At 34.6% G+C, this 23,512-nt stretch overlaps 1 protein-coding gene across 1 annotated transcript in view; it reads right to left on the bottom strand.

Annotated features, from left to right (window-relative positions):
* Positions 1-23,512, bottom strand: part of LOC150098072 (28S rRNA (uridine-N(3))-methyltransferase) — a 113,372-nt gene that overhangs the window by 7,456 nt on the left and 82,404 nt on the right. The window contains exons 7-9 of the mRNA XM_090406673.1: positions 22,028-22,088; positions 14,160-14,361; positions 1,152-1,299 (exon numbers count right to left, since the gene is read on the bottom strand). Of these exons, the coding sequence (XP_090262799.1) occupies positions 1,152-1,299; positions 14,160-14,361; positions 22,028-22,088 (411 nt within the window). The remainder of the gene's footprint in view (positions 1-1,151; positions 1,300-14,159; positions 14,362-22,027; positions 22,089-23,512) is intronic.

Raw genomic sequence — 23,512 nt, 5'->3', positions numbered from 1 at the left:
GCAGTTTAGTTTTACTAAAAATATACTCACAAATTAGTTTGTCAAACTAGCACTAGGATGTAAACACACAGCAGTCATCATCCAGCTCTGAATCAGAGTATTGAATAAGTCTGTATTGTTGAAAAGTTTATTTCAAAAACAACATGATAACCACAGTAATAAACTTTAATGCAAAGCACAGATATTTCATACTGAAATTAACAGTACATGTCAGTGTGTGAAAACAACAAGCAATTCAAAGAACAGGGATAAAAAAAAAACAATCTGTTTACCAATTAAAACTGTTGCCATGTGCTAGAGAGATCAGATTTAAAACAACTGTTTTTGATATTTACATAAGATGAGAATCTTCCAAACTTTTGGGAGATAGAGACAATCATTCTGATTCAGGTTAGGCCAGTGTTTTAGGGCTTCAACAACTTTCTTTGAAAAGGCATTCATATTTAAAACAACTTCTATGGAGAAGACGAGCTTCATTCCACAGGATACTGTGTTTAGTATCAATACCATGCTGTGCCAGAGCAGACGTTTAAGGTTTCAGATATTCAATGTAGTACTGGTGTTCATTGATATTTTTTTTTTTTTTTTTAATGCAGAATGGCCTGTCTACCCAAAGTATGGCAAATTACATTCGCAAGAAATCTGGTAAACATCAGCTAAAGACAAAAGTGACAAATAGATGGTAAGAGATGAGAAATTTTGTTAACAGGAAAATATGTGGGATTAAGGTAAAATCTCTTCAAAATTCTTCCAGTAGGTTTAAAGATGCTAGCAATATATGGCATTGGAACCTTGCAGTTTAGTAAAGAATCCTTAGGTGTTAAAACATAGGAGTCCATTATCCATTGGATTTGATAAGAACCATTTAATTCTATTAAAGTTTCAATAGTGAGAAGTTCTTGCTGTAAGCCTGAGGAAGAAGAGCAAACATTATGCACTATATTAATTAATGATTTGACATATCAAAAGTCTGCTCATCACACCTCCCAAATTTTTAGGAGGCATAATGAGCAGACTTTTGATGTATATGTTCTGCTGTAAAGGTAGGTTTAAAGATTATAAACAGACATGTTATCAACAGATAAAACTGTTTTCAATATATTACACAAAATAGTTTTTAAATTTAGGTAACATAACAAAATGAATCAAACCTCAGTTCGAATAGTCCTGGATCCTTGGTTTGGACAGGTATTAAGATAATAATGAAAAAGAAATCGTGGCTCATTGACCTGTAATGTTTCATCCACATCCACACTATATTCTAGTCCTTTTAGTCCACCAAACATGATTAAAATATGCCTGAAAATAAAAAGGGAATATTATTGTTACTGGCCTCTCTATCTCTGGAAGTAGCATAGTAGTGTAAAAAGAGAAAAAAAAAGTTTTGGTTCTATAGCCCTGTTATCTAAAGTATAAAGAAGATTTTTTTTTTTTTGTTTTTGTGGTAGTAGTAGTAAAACACTAAAAGGTATTTTACTATAAAAGTTTACTTTGTAGTAAATGTTTACTTTGATAGATTTTTAATTACACAACAGGCTTGCAGTGTAATTAAAAACTTTCTTTAACAAATATAATAAATAAAAATCATAAAGTTTTGCCATTGTCATTGTCTTTTAAATTTTTGTAATACTTATTCAAATGTCAAGGAATTAGTCATTGAACATATTAAGAACGAGCCTAACGAGGTAAAATAATATGTCTATTTTGTCTGTCAAATGCAAGTATTAAAAAGCCAACTAGTTTGAAGAAGTAAGAAATGGTTAAAAAAAAAAAAATTAAATTTGCATTTAAGACTAGTTAACTCAGCCTTGTCTGAAAAAGGCCTAACAATATTATTTCAAACCACGGAGAATACTGACAGATCTCTTTCAAGATAATAGATGCATGGAGAAACCACTCACAGATACCATCTGTACATTTCAGCAAAGACCTCAAATACTAAATTCGTTGCTCAGCTTTTATTATTGCGGCCATTTCCATCAATGTAGTTGGGGAAGGAGTGCAACTAAGTTGGATCTACTTGAATGAACAAAATGCCGTATGTAAGAGTTCAATAAAGTCAACATTGATTTAACCTCTGGTTCTAGAAGATAAATGGATTTAACACCACTTACTAACCTTAATGGTATAATTTATGCATTCTACTATTTGAAGTGAAAAATTATTTCTTCATAATTATGTTTTTTTTATCACAATCCCACTAATTAAAGGTTGAAAACTTATCGCACATTAGTGACATAGGTAAGCTAAGGATCAGAAAATCTAGAAACTCTGCTCAAAAAGATGAAATGTGGAACTTGTTCAAGCCACTTCAGACCTTGAATATGCAAAGCAGGGGGCTTTATTCTGGGCGATGAACATCATCTATAACTGTGTTTCTCAACCTTTCTAAGCCCAAGGACCAGAAAAATGCCTAAACAATTCTACGGACCACTAAGTTACAGAGGCGTAGCTTGGGGAGGGGGGGGAGCAATCCGCCTCGGCAGCATTTTTTTTTGGTGTTTAAGAAATCTTGCCATACTGTCTATAAAACAGTAACTGAGTGACGAAATAGACTTCGACAATGTCATCGCCGATTTTGCAAACAGAAAAGTAAGAAAAATAACATTTTAGAATGCTGGAAAGTTTTACTTAAAAAATAAACATTGTTTTTAAAACCTATGTAGGAATTACCAACATTTTGGAAAAACTTTGCCATTTATAACATAACAAATATCAAAGCATGTTTTGAATACATATGGAAACATAATTAATTAAATTGGAAGTAAACGATTAAAAGTGTATCATCATTGAACAAACCTTTCTTTTAGAGTTACATGGTGATCAGTATTCATTTTAAAAATTTATGGAATTTACAACTGTATTAAAAAAACTTTATTATTATCCCGACGTTCCAATCTTCATATCAAGATCATCATCTGGAGCATACATCAATATACAAGACAAGCTGAGTTACATTATTAACTGTAAGCTAAAGAAAATGATTTGATCACACGTTATGCTACTGGCATGACCTATAGTGAAAAAAAAAAAAAAATTACATCAAGCTAAATTCTATTTATGATGACAGGAATAAACATTCTTTCAGATGGTTTTCTTTCAGAAACAATGATGTCCTATTTTTAGTATTACAATTCTTATTTTTGCTTTTAAGATACTGGATTTTCTACAGTCCTGTTTATAGTTCTTAGTAAGAAACGTTTCGTGGGTCGAATATATATCTTCCATATGTTTGGGATTTTTAGACCATCATTATTGTTCAGATTGGGGTGGTCGATAATAATCTCATATGCTTCCTTGAATTTTCGTTCATACCATGTTTTAGTGTATGTAGACAGCTAGTGTTTTCCATCATTTCTGTGTAAGGAATTCAAGGCATGATCAGAAAGGCCAGCTTCACCATAATTATTATATTTAATGTGTCGTTTATGTTCTTTTTGTCTGATAGGAATTGTGCATCCTGTTTCTCCTATATATGGTATGTTGCAAGTACAATAAATCCGGTATACTCCAGGGTGAGTTGAGTAAGTTTTTTAATTTTGCAGGAGGTTTAAAGGTGGCTTTGAAGTTGTATTTTCATGGTACTCTGTTTATTTTATCTGATGTTCCTTTAACTGGTAATTAGTTTACGGAATTAACAACGCATATAAAGTATATTAATTAAAGATAACTTTAATAAATAACTTCTATATTTCGGTAACGCCACGTTGCCATCTTCAGGAACATAAAGATATGGTATGTGCATGCAGGCACTAACAAAAGCAAGAAACTAATATTGCTCCTAAAGTCCTAATGGTGCCCTCTGGTGGGCTAATTTGGTTGACTTGACAGTTGGACTGAAGTTCTCAAAATGTAAGTCTCCCAAATTTGGGGTAGTTTCATGCACCCAAATTTGTTGAGGTTAGGAACGTTTTTTAGAGCTACTGAAGATTCCTTGAATAATCTCTCGTATTTAAACTTGCTGCGGTGTATTATTTTTGTTTTCTTCCAGCGAATTCTATGGTGGGTATCTAAGGCATGGTCTGCCAGCCCAGAGCGGCTGTACTGGTGAAACTGGATGTAGTCTTTGTGTTCTGAAATCCTGATATTTGTTGTTCTGCCTGTTTGGCCAAAGTAGGACAATTTGCAGCTGCAAGGGACCTGGTATACATACACCAGGTAGGTCTAGGGGAAGTGGTTGGTCTTTGGTAGAGCGGATAAGGGATGCCAACTTTTTATATGATCTGTAACAAGAAGTAAGGTCACATTTTCTGAGGATATTGGTTATTTTCTCAGAGGTGCCCTGGATGTAGGGGATAGTGATAGATTGGTGTAATCTTTATTGTGGATGGGGGGGGGTTTACTGGTTTGAGTTTTTTTTTTTTTTTAATTACTAATTACCAGTTATGTATGACCAACATATAAGCCTTGCTACTAGAATGATGTTCCTTTAATGTAGGGAATGGTTATAGTTTTACTATAGTCTGGTTTCTCTGTTTTTTTTTATTGAGGTTTTGTAGAGAATTTTGTTGATAGTGTTTTGGCTGTATCCGTTTTTTTGGAAATTATTAGATAATTTTAAATTAGTCTTTTAGTGCCTTCGTTGGAACAGATCATCTGTGCCCTGTTTTTTAGCATGTTGATGACACCTAGTTTTTGTGTTGGGTGGCGTCAGGAGTTTATGTGTATATATTGTCCCGTACGTGTCAGTTTCCGGTAAACAGTGAAGGAAAAATTGCCAGAGGGAAGACATGTGACAAGTGTATCCAAAAACAGAAGTATGTTGTGTTTTTCAATTTCAGTTGTGAATTGTATGTGTTTGTGTTGTTTGTTTAGGTGGCTAAGGATGTCTGTAATGTGTGGCGGCCATGGGACCAGATCACAAAAACATCGCCAACGTATCTAAGCCGTACTTTGGGTTTTAAAGGGGAGGAACCTAAGGCAAATTGCTCAAAATGTTCCATGTAAAAGTTAGCAATGGAGTGGATAATGGCAAGCCCATGGCTGTGCCTTCTTTTTGTAAGTAGAAGGCATTTTACCATACAAAATAACCCGACCGTAATACATGCGCAAAGAGTGCCGTGATATCTGGAGGGAATCTGTTCTGTAGGAGGATTGTGTCATTGATTGGGACATTCGTAAAGAGGGCAGGCATGTCAAAACTGACTAATAAATCATCTTTTTCTAATGTAATGTCTTTGATGGTTTTTATGAAGTGTTGTGGGTTTTTGATATAGGAGGGGGAATGACCTACAAAGTCCTTGAGTGTTGCCGCTAATTTTTTGGCTAAGTGATATGTCGGGCTATCAATTCCTTCAACTATTGGTTTTAAAGGTGTGTTTTCTTTGTGAATTTTTGGTAGCCCGTAAATTCTTGGGGAAAGTGTAGTCAGGAAATAGTTTTTTGACCGTATCTTCGGGCCAAGTGGTAATTGACTTAAGTAGCTTCTCTGTTTTGTTTTTTTATTCTGTTGGTTGGGTTGTAGTTAACTAATTTGTATGTGTTATTGTCAGAGACCAGCAGATTCGTTTTTTCTACATAAGTGGTACGGTTTAAAATAATGGTGGCATTTCCTTTATCGGCTCTGGTTATTACTATGTTCGGATTTGTTTTAAGTGATTTTATCGCTGTTAATTCGTGTTTAGTAATGTTGCTTGTTATTGTTTTGTTATGATTTAAAATGTTGGCAGTTTCTAAATGTATTTTGTCTGCTATGTTATTAAGGATGAATCTTAGGCCTCTTTCAATATTACACATAAATTCAAGTTTGTTTATCGATTTCAATGCTATAGCAAAATTTAAACCTTTGTTAAGTATAGAGATTTCGTCTTTGTTTAGAGTGTGGTTAGATACAAAACATACAGGCAGATTGAAGGCAAAACTATGGGTTCCACTTCCCCCATCAACCTTCTCATGGAACACCGTTTGGTCATATGGTCAGAATATACTGGAAACTTTTTAACACACTTCAATAGCTAACACCTGAGGACTCGTTTCATCACTGAAAAGGAAAATAATAAGTGGCTGTCCTTCCTTCTTGACACTCCTGGAGTCAGCAAGCTACCCAACAGGTCCTTATCCTGTTCTACAGAAAACCTACCCATCCTAAAAGTCTATCACATCACCCTTACCTGGCAATATAGTAATCTCACAACCTCAGCAAACAAAGTCAGAATGATCTGTTCATCCCCTTCACAAAATCAACAGAACTCTGCCTATCTCCCCCCCAACCACCCTCCAAAAAAATCTACAGTGATCCCTTACATATGGTAATACCACAAAAAAGTGATATATATCGAATTATTCTGGTTTTGTGACCACATTTTTATTTTTAAAAAAAAAAGTATTAAAAAAGTACTAAAAAAAAAAAAGGCAAGTTTTGTTAGTCATCAGACTAACAGCTTCAGGGGTAAAGATAACAGTTTAAATCACAAACTATAAGAAATTATGAAAAAACAAGTTCATTTATTGGTATTATGAACATCAAAACAGTTCGTTAAAAAAAAACTGAATAACAGATCTATACAACCATTGATACGTGTTGGCTGGAAATAATGCTATTTGATGTCACGTTCTGTGGTTCACTTTCACTCTATCTGAGGTCTGAACCGGGTAAATTTTTAATAAACGCTGACCAAACTTGATTTTTGTTGCGTTGCGTAGGAATTTTAATCATATATGCTGTCCCTTTGAATTTTCTTGTGAAACAGTTTTTATCAATGTAGGACATGTTTGTTCTTTTTTAAGATACTTAGATACTAAGATACTTAGGATGAAATATTTACAATTAAATAATTTTCACTGTGGTTTATACGTGTGTTTCTTCTAATTATGTTTGTTCTGTCCCAGAGTACATCATGACCAGTAGAAGCTGTGTGAAATGCCAAGCCAAACTAATTTTCTCTCTTTTTTTGTACGTCCTTTTGATGTTCACTCAATGCAGATTTCTCCCGATCTCCCTGTCTGGTCTACGTAGCAGATGCCACCGGAACAGTGAATATTATAAACTCCTAATTTTTTCATTGGGTGATGTGGAGATTTCAGAGGATGAAGAGATTTTGATATTTTTTCAAGTGGCAGGAAAGTCGCTTTTATATTATACTTGTAGAGAAGTTTGACTACGTAGGCCAGACGGGAAGATCGGGAGAAATCCGAATGAGCGAACATCAAAAGGACGTACAAAAAAAAGAGAGAAAATAAGTCTGGCTTGGCATTTCACACAGCTTCTACTGGTCATGATATACTCTGGGACAGAACAAACATGTTCTACATTGATAAAAACTGTTTCACAAGAAAATTCAAAGAGGCAGCAAATATGATTAAAATTCCTATGCCATGCAACAAAAATTACGATTTGATTTTAAATCAAGTTTGGTCAGCGTTTATTAAAAATTTACCCAGTTCAGATCTTGGATAGAGTGAAAGTGAACCACAGAATGCGACATCAAATAGCATTGTTTCCAGCTAACCTGTATTAACGGTTGTATAGATCTGTTATTTGGTTTTTAACGAACTGTTTTGATGTTTATAATACCAATAAATGAACTTGTTTTTTTTGTAATTTCTTATAGTTTGTGCTTTAAACTGTTAGTTATCTTTAGCCCTGAAGATGCTAGTCTGACGATTAACGAAACTTGTCAGGTTTGTTTTTTTTAGTACTTGTTTAGTTTTAAAAAACAGTCTTTTTTTAATAAAAATGTGATCACAAAATTGGAATAATTCGATTGAACTTCTTAACCACAGAAACCTCTGCATGATTAAGTGATACACACACACACACACACACACACACTGTATATTACGCGTATAATGCGAAAAATTTATGGAAAAATACTACTTAAAGTTTAGGGTTCGCATTATATGCAGATCTTAAAAAATGTAACATCTTATTAGACATATATACTACCTAATGCCTATGGAACCCCTTGGTGAGATATTAGCAGTTATATCGGTTTAACCACAGTTCATTTTAAATATTATTCGTTAAACAAACCTAGCCTGAAAATGAGCCAACAGAAACGTAAACGTTCATCTTTTGAAGCAGGATTTAAATTGCGTGTCATGCAGTTTGCAGAAGAACATAATAACAGTGTTGCTATGAAAGAATTTGGTGTAGCAGAGAATAATATTAGACTTTGGCATAAGCAAAAAGACAGTCCTGAAAAAATCTCCCAAACAAAACGTGCCCATCGTGGAGATGTACCATCCTTTCCAGAATTCGAGGAAGAGCTAAATGAATGGATTTTGATGCAACGACAACAAGAAATGCAATTCGTTTTTGAGCTCTACAACTCAAGAATGGTAAATTCAAGGATACACCAGGTATTTCATCTTTTCTTGCTTTGCCTGAGTGGTGCAACTGAGTTATGGAATGCAAAGCATTAACATTACGACACAAATTGAGCAGAAGTTACCAAAACAGCTTGAAGAAAAAGTGGAGTCTTTCCATAAATTTATCATAAAATTACAGAAGTGTCACGGATATGAACTTTCGCAAATAGGCAATATGGATGAGATGCCCATGTACTTTGATATGTCTGAGAATCTAAAAGTAAACTCAGTTGGTGAAAAGAGTATCTTCATAAAAATAACGGGACACGAAAAAACGCATATTACCGTTGTTCTAGCATGCATGGCAGACGGAACCAAATTAAAGCCGACGGTGATATTTAAAAGGAAGAAAATTCCGAAGCATATGAAATTTCCACCAGGTATCATTGTTCGTGCCAATCAGAAAGGTTGGATGGATGAAGGTGTACAATTGTGGCTGGATCAAGTATGGAACATATGTCCAGGCAGCTTGTTATGTCAACGAAGCATGCTAGTCTGGGATATGTTCCGGGGCCATTTAACAGAGGCAAGCAAAGAGAAAGCACATGAGTTACGTACAGACCTAGCAGTCATACTGGGTGGTCTAACTTCCGTTTTGCAACCTTTTGATGTCAGCTTGATTAAGCCATTTAAAGATCACTTACGTGAAAAATGGAGAGAATGGATGTCATCCGGTTTGGTGAAGATGACAAAGGGTGGGAATTTTCAGAAGCCAGAGATGACCCTAGTCACCAGCTGGGTTAAAGAAGCTTGTGATTCGATACCATCTGAAATGATTCAACGCTCATTTCTTAAATGTGGAATAAGTAATTCAATGGATGGATCCAAAGATGACGTCATATACGAAAGCGAAGATGACGTACAACAAAATGGAGAGCATGATGATGACAACTGCTACACTGATGATGCAATGCCTACAGATGAATTTATAAATGAAATGTTTGATGACTCAAAAGAGGAAGAATTTAAAGAATTTTGACATTATATTTTAAAATAAATATTTCTTTCGTTAATTCGTATTGTATTATTTATAATGTTATGGAAGAAGATTAACAGATGAAAAATTGTGAAACCACCTACTCTTCACTAGATAGCATCGGGAATTTTAGGGAGGTTTCAGTAGGTGCACCATCCCCAACATATGAGCAGTATTCTAAGGATAAGTGGATTTGGGATTAGTACAGAATTAGTAATAACTGGGTGGTTGAAAAATGGCACCTTGAGTGGAAGAGAATATCTATATGCTCACTGGGCATCCACAGATGCCGTATGGGCACTTCGATGCTTGGTGATGTGCCACACCAAGACTCGCCATGTAATCCTGTTGTTTGCTTTTCTGGAGGCCTGATGGCGTGTGTGGAGTGACTTTCTTCTGTCAATATCCTTAAGGAGCCTTAAAGTTCTACTGATCTTTTCTAACACCAATCCATTTGACTGCCTCTCAATGTATGATATCCCCATCAGCCTTCTGTAACACATCTCAAAAGCAGCTATCCTTTTCTATCAGACTTCTTTAGGTTCCAGGTCTCACATCCATAAGTCGCTGTTGGAAAAACAACTGCATCCAAAATCCTCAACTTTGTTCCCATGGAGATAGATCCATCCTTCCAGATTTTAGACAAATTTCTGACTGTTGTTTTAGCCATTCCTAACCTTCTTCTGACATCTTCGGAACAGCAATTCTTCACATTAATAATGGATTCCAAGTACTCAAATTTGCTGACTTTCTCAATTCTTTCTCCATTTAGGTACACTTATTTCTTAAGAGCTTCCCTGTTTGTATTTCCTTTGGGAACCATAATCTTTGTCTTACTAAGACTGTGCTGAAGTATTCTGTTTTTATTGATCTCGTTAACCTTGTCAAGAATTTGTCCTAATTCTTTCTTGTCATTACAAAGGAGTATGCTATCATCAGCATACCTCAGATTACTGATCAATCTACCTCCTATCCTAATTCCTATCTTGAGCTCATCCAATGCTCCATGCATGATATCCTCCAGATATATACTAAACAAGTGAGGAGAAAGTAAACATCCTTGCCTAATTCCTTTTCCAACTTGAAGCTAGTCAGTCAATCCAACACCTGTTCTTACCATGGCATCTTGCTCCTTGTACAAGTTGGCTATCAACCTGATAGTGTGCTGAGGAAAACCCATTATTTTCATCACTTCCCACAGTTTCACATACTCAACACAGTCAAAAGCGTTATGAGTAGTCTAAGAAAAACATTACCAGAGGGAGTCTAAATTCTTTATATTTTTCTATGATCTGTCTAAGGCAAAGGATCTGATCTCTGGTGCCCTTACCTTTCATAAAACCTGCTTGTTCCATGGGCACCTCTGCCTTGGCTTTGGCTTCAATCCTATTTAGCATGATCTTCAATAAAATTTTGCTTGCATGAGATATTAAACTAATATCTCATGCAAGATATTAGTTTAATATCTTGCATGGGTATACTTCGTATTACCTTTCTTATGTAGCGGTATGAAAACCGACTTCTTCCAGTCTCTAGGCCATTATGCTGTCTCCCATATCCTTGTAGTCAATCTTTGAAACATTCTTATCTCTCCATCCCCTGTGACCTTAATTAACTCTATTGGGATTTCATCTGCACTTGGGGCCCTATTACTGTTAAGCTGCTTAACCGTTCTTTCAACTTCATGCCTAAGTGGAGGAGGTTCCAAATCAAAATTTTCCTGGTGAGAGGGCTCCACATTTTCTTTATCCACTCTGCTGAGCAGTTTCTCACAGTATTCTTTCCATCTGTTTTTGATTTCCAACTCTTCTGTTAGTAATGCTCCATTCCTGTCTTTGATGACATCAATTTGAGCTTAAACTTGTGCTTTAGTGGAAGAGAATACCTAGTTTTTTTAGATGCTGGAGGAAGCCATTAATGTGCCGTGCTTATGTCAGGAGAGACTAGAAGTTAATGTTAGTCCATGCAGAAAGAGATCTGATCCTGTTTGGTTGTTGTTGTCTTGTCTTTTGAAGAGTCTTAGCTGTTTCCGTGTGCTCCTTGTACTGCTTTGGCTATGCCGATGATTTTTTTTGTATAGAGCTGTTGTTCAGATTAGGATCTATTTCTTGCAATAAGCTTGTAATTGCTGGACAGATAAAGATGTGAGTGGGTGTCAGTTCGGTATTGGAGCAGTTGTTGCAGTTTCGGGGGGGGGAGTCAGACCACACTTCCTCGCAGAGGTGTGGTCTGACTTCTGTGGTTAGCAAGGAAAATTCTACAAACAGCACAGGACAAAGTCATTTATATTCCACTTTCTCCTCCCTGGACAGCTATCTTATGAAGATGTTTGAAGAGAAAGCTATAAGCTCCAGCCCCACAAGAGCCGCCATTTGGCTACTGAGTAGACCATGCATTCTCTGTTTGGCTGCATAGTGTCTGACACACTCAAATATCTTTCTAATACACATGAACAGTCAATATCATAGATCCAATTCATTTTACAAAAAAAAAAGAAAACAAACATGTGCCCTTCCTAGATAACTGAATTAAATACCAATCTAATGGATCTATGCATTCACTGTCCGACCATCCTCCCCACCCTACACATAAACAAGTGCATATATCCATCAGCAGTCGTACCATCACACCTCCAGCAATAATGGAGAATAAAAACTTTCATTAATAGGGCAACATTTATAGCTTTGATGTTATTTTCCATTGAATTAAAAATTACCGACAACTGATACTCACAGAGCCCATCCTAAATACAGACTCTAGTAAATCTGTCACCATCAAATACATCTGCAACACTTAAAAAGTTGGCAAGCATTCTAAAAAAAATACAGACCATATATATAAAAAAAAATAAAATTAAAAAAAAAATTTAAAAAAAAAATTGGCTCCATCATGTATCTTTTCAATGAGCAACAGTCTACAGATTTGCTTGGTGTCTGCTAAGTACCTGGCAGTCATAATCTGCCCTATGATGATCAAACAAATAGGACAGGCAACATTATAATCTCTGAACACACCTTCAGGACTTGCTGTGTTTCTCCATTTCAGTCTCATTTACTTATGTAGCACCTGCAAGCATATATCTTTACATGTGTATTGTTTTCTGATTAAGCAAATTTTACTTTGACAAAATATTGAACAAAAATATTGTTTTTGAAAAATTAATTCCAAAAAATATCCATGAGTGTTATTCTTGTTGGTAATTTATACATTTAATGTATAACTTAATGTATATCTATTCTAGCTATAAATACTGTTACAACCTGAACAGCATATAAACCTTTAATCTATCAGTAAATCATTTACAGCTTTCAACATATACAAAGTACGTATAGCAGCAGTCGATGTTCGAAATGTTCCCCCCACTTTTGCTTTCACACATGCCGGAAGTCCACAAGGCCCATATCAACAGTGGCATGCACAACATCCAACGGAAATGCTGTCACTGCTCACTCCAAATCCATCTTCAGACTGGTGATATCATTTCTTACAGGATATCTCTCTCAAGCTCCAACCACAATTTGAAGTCCAACAGATTCAGATCGATACTTCCAGGTGGCCAATCACATGATGATATGTGGTCAGGCACATTCACTTCCGACTACTGTTGTGGTTGGAGGTGAATTTGCTGTATCACAGGTACCAGCACAGCGTCTTGATACACTTTGGTGGAGATTTGATCCCTTTCTTGCAGAAATGTAATGTGGATGCCCCCCCTGCCCCCCGATACATCACTCCACCAAACCACCACCACTGATGCTGAGTGATGACCTCTCTGGGTGCTATGGCATGCACTGTGCATATACCATAGATATGCACAGCACATATACCCGATCATTTTGGCAGTTAAACAACTCTTTAATGGTAAAAAATCTCATCTATAAAGAGAATATCTGTGTCTGTTGTTCATGTACTGCCGCTGAAGTGCCTTTGATTTTATCATCCTCGGTCCCATAAGTTGTCATGTTAGGAAGTGTCCAGTAGAATGATCTCATCCCCAGGTCATCAGTTAGTATGTGTGATATCATTCTCTGCAAAACATTGATATCTCGCAACATCACTTTCTACATTTTCACAGGGTTATGCCGGAGGTGTACCTTCACAGCGCTTAAGTTATCACTATAATGGTTAATAGTCTGCTGCAGGAACATCCTACTGATCCTGAATGTTTTTAGCATGTTGAATAACAGGTGACTGCATTTCAACCTTGTGAGGTGCTATTATAGCTACATGGTTCTCATAATTTTCCCACTGTATGTTAACCTGTACAGCTAGACAACTCTCCCTCTCTCTCTCTACCGATAAACATGCAAATGTTGGCTGTGCACAGTGTCACTAAAAGAACAAGACTTGCACAATTGTGTGGGCAGCATGGCAGTGTATAGATATTGTAACAGCATTTATGGCCAGGCTATGTATTGTATCTCCATTCTCCAACTAACACACTATGAGTTCAAATTCACTGTGAATTGCATGTTTGTAAAAGTCTTTATGTAGTAGACATTTTTCTTTGACGAGAATGAGATAGATCACTGTGCTCAGGGGAAATCCAAAGTGGCTCTTTTGGGCCACTTCAAGGTTCCCCTGAGTTTGGTCTGTAAAGCAAAGTTAAATAATGTTGACGTTTTGTTGATGTTTATATTCAATCAACTACAAAGTCAGCAGTTCAAAGGGATCTATGAAGAAGTTTGGAGGCAAAACAACCATGTATGATACAAGGTGGAAATTTGCATCCTGAAGAAATTGTAATAAATTTATATCTCCAAATCATTAAATCTATTTACTTTCCCAAACATTTGGAAATTACTGGTTTCATTACTTATATATAGAAATTAATAAAGAAACCTGATACTGAAGTAACCTGGATATTTTTTACCTAAAGGAGCGAAGTGTTATGTCATCAATGTTGCTTCCATTTTCTGATGTCCCGATTGTTAAATCATAGCCATCCTTGAATGGACATTGTGCAAAAATAGCTCCCAAGCTATGAGCTAATCTTACTGTATATCCCCAGTATAATCCTGACTTGGTCCGTGGAACTGATGGAGAAACCGCTTCACCTTTTACTGTCTTTCCATCTACAAAATGTAAAATAAGAAGCTTAGTATTCATTAAATATACTACTTTTATATTAACAACAGTAATAAATTCCTGGTGATAAAACCTTAGCATTTTTGTTTAATCATATACATGTTTCTAGCTATGTTTCTAGTTATGCTAGTCTATACTGATTTACTTATGAGGGCATTACCACAGTAATGTCTGCTTGTGTGCACAGCACTTTGAGTGTTTTGTTTTGTTCCTTCATCTCTCAGTTACAGTTGTTAAATTGTGAATGAAACTATGTTGTGTAATTTATTTTTTTTTATTCACATTTAACATTGCTTATTATATATTAATCATGATTTGTATAAAAATTATTTATTGTTCCTTAATTAAGAATTACTATTTAAATATTTATTCTAAACTTAACCTACTATTAATTTATTAAATAATAATATGTGTAGAAATTTATGATAACTATATATATATATATATATGATGTAACGAAAAGTATTATTATTAATAATTGTATACGTAATGAAAGAGCTGATTAAGTAGCTCAAATATTCTGTTTATTCTTATTTGTGAAAATTGAACGTTATGTAATCACTTATGTAAGAGTAGAGCGTTGTATTACATTAGCGAAATATTTACGTTCATGCGTTGTCATGGAGACGCATGAAATAAACAACACGAGTCGAATAGAGCGTGACCTTCGGACTGAAAGGGTTGGAAAAGAAGGAGAAGTTTATTAATTAGAGAGAAGAGAGGAAGTTTTTGCGGAGCGGAAAGGAAGGTAGGATACAAGCAAAAGAAGTGGAAGAAAATTATAAGTTCTCTAGGGCAGAAATTCATGAGAATAGTGTTTAGAAGTGAGCCAAAACATAGTGAATCATATACTTAGCTGCAAGTGAAATCAGCTGTGGTTATAGAGGAAAATTGATGTCGTAATCGGATAAATAAAGAACTGGACATTCAATGGGAAATTCTGATTAGTTCCAGTTAGTCTAGGATTACGTCTTAATACTATGTTGCCCTGAGAAGAATTATAATGAATTTATCTAGTTGCAGAAAAGTAAACAAGGAAGGATATCAGTACCATATTGCTGTTGTTTAGAGTAGTGAAGCGCGATTGACAATAGTTCAGTAAAATCGTTGAAGAATTTTATTTAATGTGTTCCGCTAACATAAATAAGTTAATTCATAAGTGTGCTCACAATTAATTGATGTATTGAAGATTGTATCTGGTAAGAGTAGTCATACATGTTTGTTTATTCTAACATTAACTATAGCGTATCTTCGAAGTTCAAGGTCCGAAATAAGATTGCTTGGAAAATTGTCTACCTTGATTAGTGCTTCCTGTGAATTTAAACATTAAGTACAGCTGATAGATATTTGGAGACTGTTTAAATAAGAAGTTTCGTTTTACTAACTTGAGTTAAGAAAGTTTGTGATTTTGAAGCTGTGAATTGCATGTGAAAGTTTAGAACATTGAATTGTAATGAGTGACTTAGCAAGATGTATTAAGTTATTTGTATTGTTTCATTTAAAAGTAGAATTCTTGTATTTGTTATATATCATATATTAAATGTTTTATTTTGTTAATCTAATTATTGTGTTTGCCTGAATTCCTTTTTATTGCACCGTTCATAAATATTCGAATCTTGCAGGAACCCCAAGTGGAATAGTAAATAATTCGGCCTAAACTAATGAGAAGACTGCTAACTTAATTAAGAATTGATCCTACTATTTTATATAGACTAATCTAAAAATAGGATGGCGCAGTATAATTATAAATTTCTCTACTTTTGGATCGGTGATCAATTTGCGATTAAGTGTTATATTGATAAGAGTGACTTGAACCAAGATGGCGGATTTAGAACATAACATGAAAATAGAACGTCACGACACAGTTTAGTATACAGCAGTGTATGATCAAAGTTGCAGTTCTCATGTTATTGCATACATACAATACATTGATACACTGATACAATGCATTGCATACATTGAATTTTGGTGCACAAAAATACGAGTGTTATTATTAGTTAAAATTTGCTGCCAATTATAAAGTTTTTATGGTAAAACAAATAGAGATATGAGTACTGTATGTCATTGAGCAAAGAACAAGAAACAACAATGGCACAGTTGACATTAATGACTGATGATGAAGTAGGCAGCAAACATCCACAGCTGATGATTTCTATAAGAAGAAAGCTTAGCAGTTAAATAACAACAACAACAAAATCAGAGATCACTAACACTGAAACTGAACACTGGATAAGAATGATTCAAATCAAATTATTGTGGAAATGTCTGGTGGTCAGGCTTATATAATGATTATTCATACTGGTATTTTTAAGAATGTTATTACAATGTAGATCACAGGTGTCCAACCTTTTGCCTTGCCTGGGCCATACTGAGTGAAGAGGAATTGTCTTGGGCTGCATATAAAATGTATAATATAGTTAATGTATATAAGTAACAAAACTTCGTTTATTTTTAAAAATTTTTTATTATAACATTAAAAATAAAAAAGAGGGCAGCATAAACACAAAACTAGTGAGATATTTGACCTTGTTTACGTGAAGCCAATGCATCAATGTCTGGTTCAATGGAAGTGGCTACAATTTGTAGTGAGCTCTCAAGGTTCTCGTCAGAATTTTTTTTTTTATCTAATTTTACACTTCATATGCTTCATTCTTGAAAATTCTTGTTCCCAAATGTGCATACTACCAAAAAGCGATGACAGTGATTGTGAAGCGAAGGATATTTTTCTCTGGGAAGATAGGTCTTATAAAAATCTAGCAAAGAAATATGATCAAATTTTTCTTTGAGTTGAATATCCATTTGCAATTCTACACATTCCATTTGAAAATTTGAAGGTAATGTATTTATATAGACTGGAAATGGAGTCACAGATATACAAAAAAATGCATAATTTTTTCTGAAATCTTGAAACCTATTCTCAAATTACTGCATCAAAACAGAAAGAAAGACAGCATATTTTTCACATCACATAATAATGTTAAAAGTTTAAGATCTTATGGAGCTACCTGTGGCCTGTGGGTTGGACACCCCTGGTGTATATGATATACTAATTAAAATGATTTAACTAATACTTCCAATATTTTTCCAAAGTCAAATTGTCATAATCAAGGAACAATGTATAGGTAGATACATGCACATAGGCACTATGTCAGGAAAGTGAGACTGAAGCAAACAAGCAGAAAGCAGACAAATGTAGGCAGGCCCTCCTAAAGTCCTAAATAATTCAACATAGTGAGCAAGACTAGGTGTTCTTGGCTGTTGGACTAATGATCTAAGAATGCGTGCTTCTCTTGAGGCAGTTTCATGTATCCAAATTTGTATGAGGTGCGGATAATTTCTTAAGGCAGAGAAAGATTCTGAGAATAGTCTTGCACCTTTGTATTTGCTATGGTGGGGTACAGCGGCCATTTTCCAGCATACTTTGTGGCACAATTTCACAAGATAAGTCACAGTTGTGAAATGGAATACATGCAGTTCCATCACATGTGAAAGTGGGAGGAGTGAGTTGGTAAGAGATAGGTTATTAATCAATCTCTTTGCTCTCCTCTGTATTGAATTCAAGCATTTTGAAGGAGCTCTTAGGGGCCCCACTCCAAATGCGAGATCAATATTCAATAGCTGGGTAGATTTGTGATTTGTATAAGGTTAACAGCTGTTCAGAGGTAAAGTAACGTCTTGAGCAAAAGAGAAATCCTAGATTCTATATGGTCATTGAAATAGGATTATTTCAATGACCATACCACCTTAGATTAGCCTTGCTCAAGCATTCTTGAATGCAAACAATGCCGAGTTCCTTCCTAATGTCTTTATTTTTAATATGATTTTGCCATTGATGCTCTGTTCAGGTCCCTAATTTTTTTTAAGAACTCTCATATCTGTAGTCTATAATCTTTGATCAAGTGCTTTATTTCTAACCTAACTTTCTGATCCATGACTTCAAACTCATTTGAATATTGCCATATATACTGCTAGTTTAGTGTTTTGGCTAATTTCTCTCTTATTCCATATAAATTACTTCAACTGGCTTCCCACCATATCAGCTTTGCTTATTCTGTTGTCTATTTCCACATTTAACTTGCCATTTTCACTAAATCTTCACTAAACAGCTGAAATATTTTACTTGTTCTATAGGCTATTCATTAAGAATGCAGTTGAAGTTTCCTATTCTTTTAAAAATTGAGATGAAAGAGGAAGAATTCATCATAAAATATTATCAGAATGTCTTTATTTGCAAAAATTTTGGCTAAGTTAAGTTTCATAGCCATTGTCAATACAAGTATAAGAAAACACAAAAAAAAAAAAAAAAAAAAATTAACTGAAAAAAACGTGATATCATGTACACTATCGGTTGCAGGAGAATAGCGCTATCTGCATTAATAGATATTCAAAATAAATTACAATAAAATAATTTAGTTAATAAATTATTTTTAAATATAAACAAAAAGTTAATTATAAATTAAGGAACACATGAACAGTGAGCATTAGTCAGTATAACTTCCCAACTTTGAGAAAGTTTTAGGCCACATACGAGTAACCCCCGGCCTGTGGGCCAAATCCAGCCCTCTACTTCTTTTGACCCGGCCCTAATCTATTTCAGCGAAGTTTGTCTGATTCATGGTAGGAGAAAATATGGTGAGTTCTACTAACTCACATTAAGCTGATGGCATATGACTTGTGCAAAACACACTATGTTTTCTCCAACCAAGGTCTCTTTTTCACTTTGACAAGTGGCGTGTGTGAACGTGTTACAATGTGTCAGTTCGGTACTTGCGTTGGTGTTTTGTTCAGTGCCTGCTTTGATGTTATGTTCTGTTCGGTGCCTGCGTTGATGTTGTGTTCTGTTCGGTGCCTGCGGTGTAGAAGACAGTTTTGTTTGACACTTCTGAATATCGCTTATAAATTTGGGACAATGTCAGGAGTTATTGCAAAAAAAAAAAGAAAAGTAGATGCAGAGAATCATCAATTTCAAGACAACTGGATGGAGGATTATTATTTTATTCTGAATAAAGATTTGCCTGTATGTTTGCTGTGCAATGAATCCATATCCGTCAACAAAGAATACAACTTGAAGAGACACTTTACTTCGAGACATAAATGGATGGACAACTATGAAAAGATGAAATACAGAAGTTGAAGAACTTGGATACCCAGCAGCAAATGTTCAACAAGCAAAGAACGCAGCACTACAGCATTGTCAAAGCCAGCTTTGTGATAAGGGAAAAAAATCGCTAATCATTCCAAGTCATTTGGTGAAGGAGAATTTATCAAAGAATGCTGGATGTTGCAAGTATAATATGTCCTGAAAAGAAAAAAGACTTAGAGAATATTTGTTTGTCGAGACGTACTGTTGTCCGACGGACAGAAATTATGGCTGATGATATCACAAAAAAGTTTAAAAGAGAAGATTGCTAGATTGGAAGCATTTTCAATTGCTTCGGATGACAGCACTGATGCCTCCGATACAGCACAACTAGCAATGTTTATTCGAGGAGTTCATGTGGATTTGAACATCACAGAAGAATTATTGGCACTTCAGCCATTAAAAGGAACAACTACCAGTGAAGATATATTTGAAACAGTCAACACAGTCTTCGAGAGATTTAGGCTTAATGGAGTTGGTTGAGAAAAAGGTAAAATGTTAAAACGATTTTATGATCTGAGACAATACATTGCAGATTTTATGGACATAAAAGGAAACACAATTAACCAAGTAAAAGATGATGAGTGGGTGTGTGATTTAGCATTCCTTGTAGATGTCACTGGATACCTAAACAAACTGAATCTTAAATTGCAAAAACAAGGACAATTGGTTCATGAACTGCATGGACATGTCAAAGCTTTTTGTAATAAACTAAGATTGTTGGAAAGTCAGATAAGAGCTAAAAATTGTGATTATTTTCCTACTCTAGCAACTCATAAAAATACCCTTATAATTGTTATGGAGATGAACTGAAGGCACTAATAGAGCAATTTGATACAGGGTTTGCCGACTTCAAAAAACAAAGACTCCACATTTGCTATATTTGCTTGTCCGATGGATGCTGATGCAAATAATGTGCCAGAAAACTTACATATGGAACTTATTGAGCTTCAGGCGGATTTAGTGCTAAAATCATAATTTAACAACATTAGTTTGACGGATTTTTATAAATTTTATTTGGTGGAAGAAAAATAAACAAATTTACGCGCCTTTTCAAGTTCATAAAAGTTTATGGCCACTCTTTTTCTTCATTTTCGACAATTAAGAAATGGGCTGCCAAGTTTAAACGTAGCAGAACTAGTCTTAAAGATGATCCACGTGACGGACGTCCAAAAAGTGTAACAACAACAGAAATCATTGATCAAGTGCACGTATGGTATTGAATGACTGGCGAGTCAAAGTGCATAAAATTGCTGAGACCATAGGCATTTCAAAAGAACGTGTAGGATATTTTTTGCATGAAGAATTGCAAATGAAAAAGCTTTTTGCAAGATGGGTGCTGCACAGATGAAAAACACACTCGCAGGAAAATCTCTGAACAGTGCTTGGAGCATTTTAACAAGAATAAAATTGCAGGTATATTATAATGCATGAAGGAAAGGAAAAGAATAAAACTGATTGTGTGTGTGTTGATTTATTACTATGGATGAGACTTGGATTCACCATTACACAACAGAATCCAAACAGCAGTCAAAACAGTGGACAGAAGCCAGTTGTTCAGCACTAAAGAAGACAAAGTCGGTTCCATCAGCATTTGGGATGCTAAAGGCATTTTGTTTATTATCTTGAAAAGGGTAAAACAATAATCAAGGAACATTATTACGATCCTTTAACCATACTATACGAAAAAATTCATGAGAAAAGACCCTTTTTGCAGAAGAAAAGAAATCATCTTTCATCAGGACAATGCACCTGCCTACAAAGGTGTTTTGGCAATGGGAAAATTAAGGGATCTACACTATGGACTGTTGGAACGTCCACCATATACCCCCAGATTTGGCTCCCTCTGACTTCTATCTCTTCCCAAAACTAAAAATCTTCCTCGCTGGTCAACGCTTTTCTTCAAATCAAGAGGTAATTGCAGCTGTAGAGGAGTATTTTGCAGATCTTACTGATAACCACTATAGAGATGGGATTATGGTGCTGGAGCATCGCTGAAATAAATGTATTAGTCTTATGGAAGATTATGTATATTGAAAAATAAAAATAATTTTAAACTATAAATTTTTTTTTCATTGTTAGGCCGAGAACTTTTCAGACCACACTCGTATATCCCGAAGAGCACTTTTCTCTACTTCATAAAATAGCTTCTTTTTATATTGCTTTTATATTTATACTTTATTTTATTAATCTATTTATTGTATATAAGAATGCATACAACATCACAAAACATGATTCTGCTGACATTTACTGGATAGCAGAGTATCAGTATACATTTTAAAAGATATTTTCAATATGGCATTTTTATTTAGTACTTTACTGTTGGTGTCCTATTGTGTTTCGAATTTTAGTCAAATAAAAAAATATATATACTTTGTAATTATCTAACAAACAAACAAAATAAATTGATGAATCAAATTCAGGCATTTTGCAGCTGCATTCTTTCATTATATATATGTATAAACAGAAATAATTTATCAATAAAAAGAAGATAAAAAATAAATAATTTTTACCCATGTCTAACTTGACTGTTACTCTGACACCAGGTTGAAGAACTGTGTTAATATGAACATCCTGAAATAAACGAAAAAACTATACTTTTGATTCAAGCAACAATAATCTCTTCAAAATTTAATATAACAGAGCTACTAAAGATTACAAAAGATATGCAAACTCTATACCAGGAAGGTGCGTAATGTAAGTGCACACACTTGCTGTATGGCAAGTCAGCATACATTTATACAGCTGAGGAAGATGGGGATATAACAAGACAGATGGATAGAAAACTGGTTGTCTAAATGATGGCAGCAATATATGGAAAGGGCCTAGAAAAGAAAAATAGCTAGTATGAATGTTATTTTATTTAGGTGGATAGTGGATGTTCAATGTTTGCTGACAATGTTGAAATAGGGGAGAATACTAAGGGTGATGTGATGCCAGGTCCCTCTGGAAGAATTTAAAATGACTTATTTAGGATAAATGAGTTGAACAGTTGCAAAGTGTTGTACTATGCACCTGTAAATATGGCAAAAACAGAAGGACTGACTCCAATAAGTAAACAAGATTCAGAATCTAGAGTGATGGTTAACAGAAATCTGAAGTTTGAAGGATTATACTGCAAGTGTTGCAAAGAGACAACACAGCATATTGCTGTTGTTTATTTTTACTTATGTCTGTAAAGATTGTTTTTATACTCCGAGTGTAATTTATTAATTACACAAGAGTTAATTCCAATTAGTGCAATGACTTAACTATTTCTTTTAGAATTTGGGAAATTACTGACTCAAGACCAAATAAAAAATATATACACATTTAATGAAACTGAAACATAATATACATTAAATAAAATTGCATAAATAATTACAAAATTAACTGGATCCAAGGCCCTCGAAAATAAATCTACACTTCAGAGATTTTCTTATCCAAAAATATTAAAATCATTCATTCTCTGACTCATTCTATTATTGGATTGTTTGACATATACTAAATCACAACTAGACTAAACGTCTTGTTTTCACAAGAAAAAAAAATGTTCATCAGAGTCAGTTTCTTTGTTGTCTAAATGACACCAATAATATTAGACCCTTTCCAAAAATATAAAATTTTCTTCTTCTTTTCCATGGGATCTTTTTTTTTTAATCTCCCTTATGTAGCACAGAATATTATTCCTCCTGTCTCACTGAAGTATAAATATTCTTACCTTTTGCAGTTCTATTTGATGCACAATTTACTAATTTTTGTGGCAGAGAAAGAAGTTTCTTCTACTACTTTGTAAACAACATATCTAAGTTGAGCTCTTCATGTTAAGCCACTTTACAGTTGCAAATTTCAACAATTTATTTTTCCATAGTAATCCAGTGTCCTTAAGATAGAAGATGAAACTTTCCATTCAGCATTTCCTCAAACATTCAATTAGAATGTGACTGCAATATCTTTTATTTACTAAATACTTGTTGACAGTCTTAATTCCTCCAGTTCAAAGACTCACAGTTCTACCT

The sequence above is a fragment of the Typopeltis vanoorti genome, chromosome 16, assembly GCF_054136105.1.
Source record: "Typopeltis vanoorti isolate ZY-2024b chromosome 16, IOZ_Tvanoo_1.0, whole genome shotgun sequence".
NCBI classification, from domain to species: Eukaryota; Metazoa; Arthropoda; class Arachnida; order Uropygi; family Thelyphonidae; genus Typopeltis; species Typopeltis vanoorti.
The sequence above is the reverse complement of the archived record's forward strand: the minus strand, read 5'-3'. Positions and strand labels throughout refer to the sequence as shown.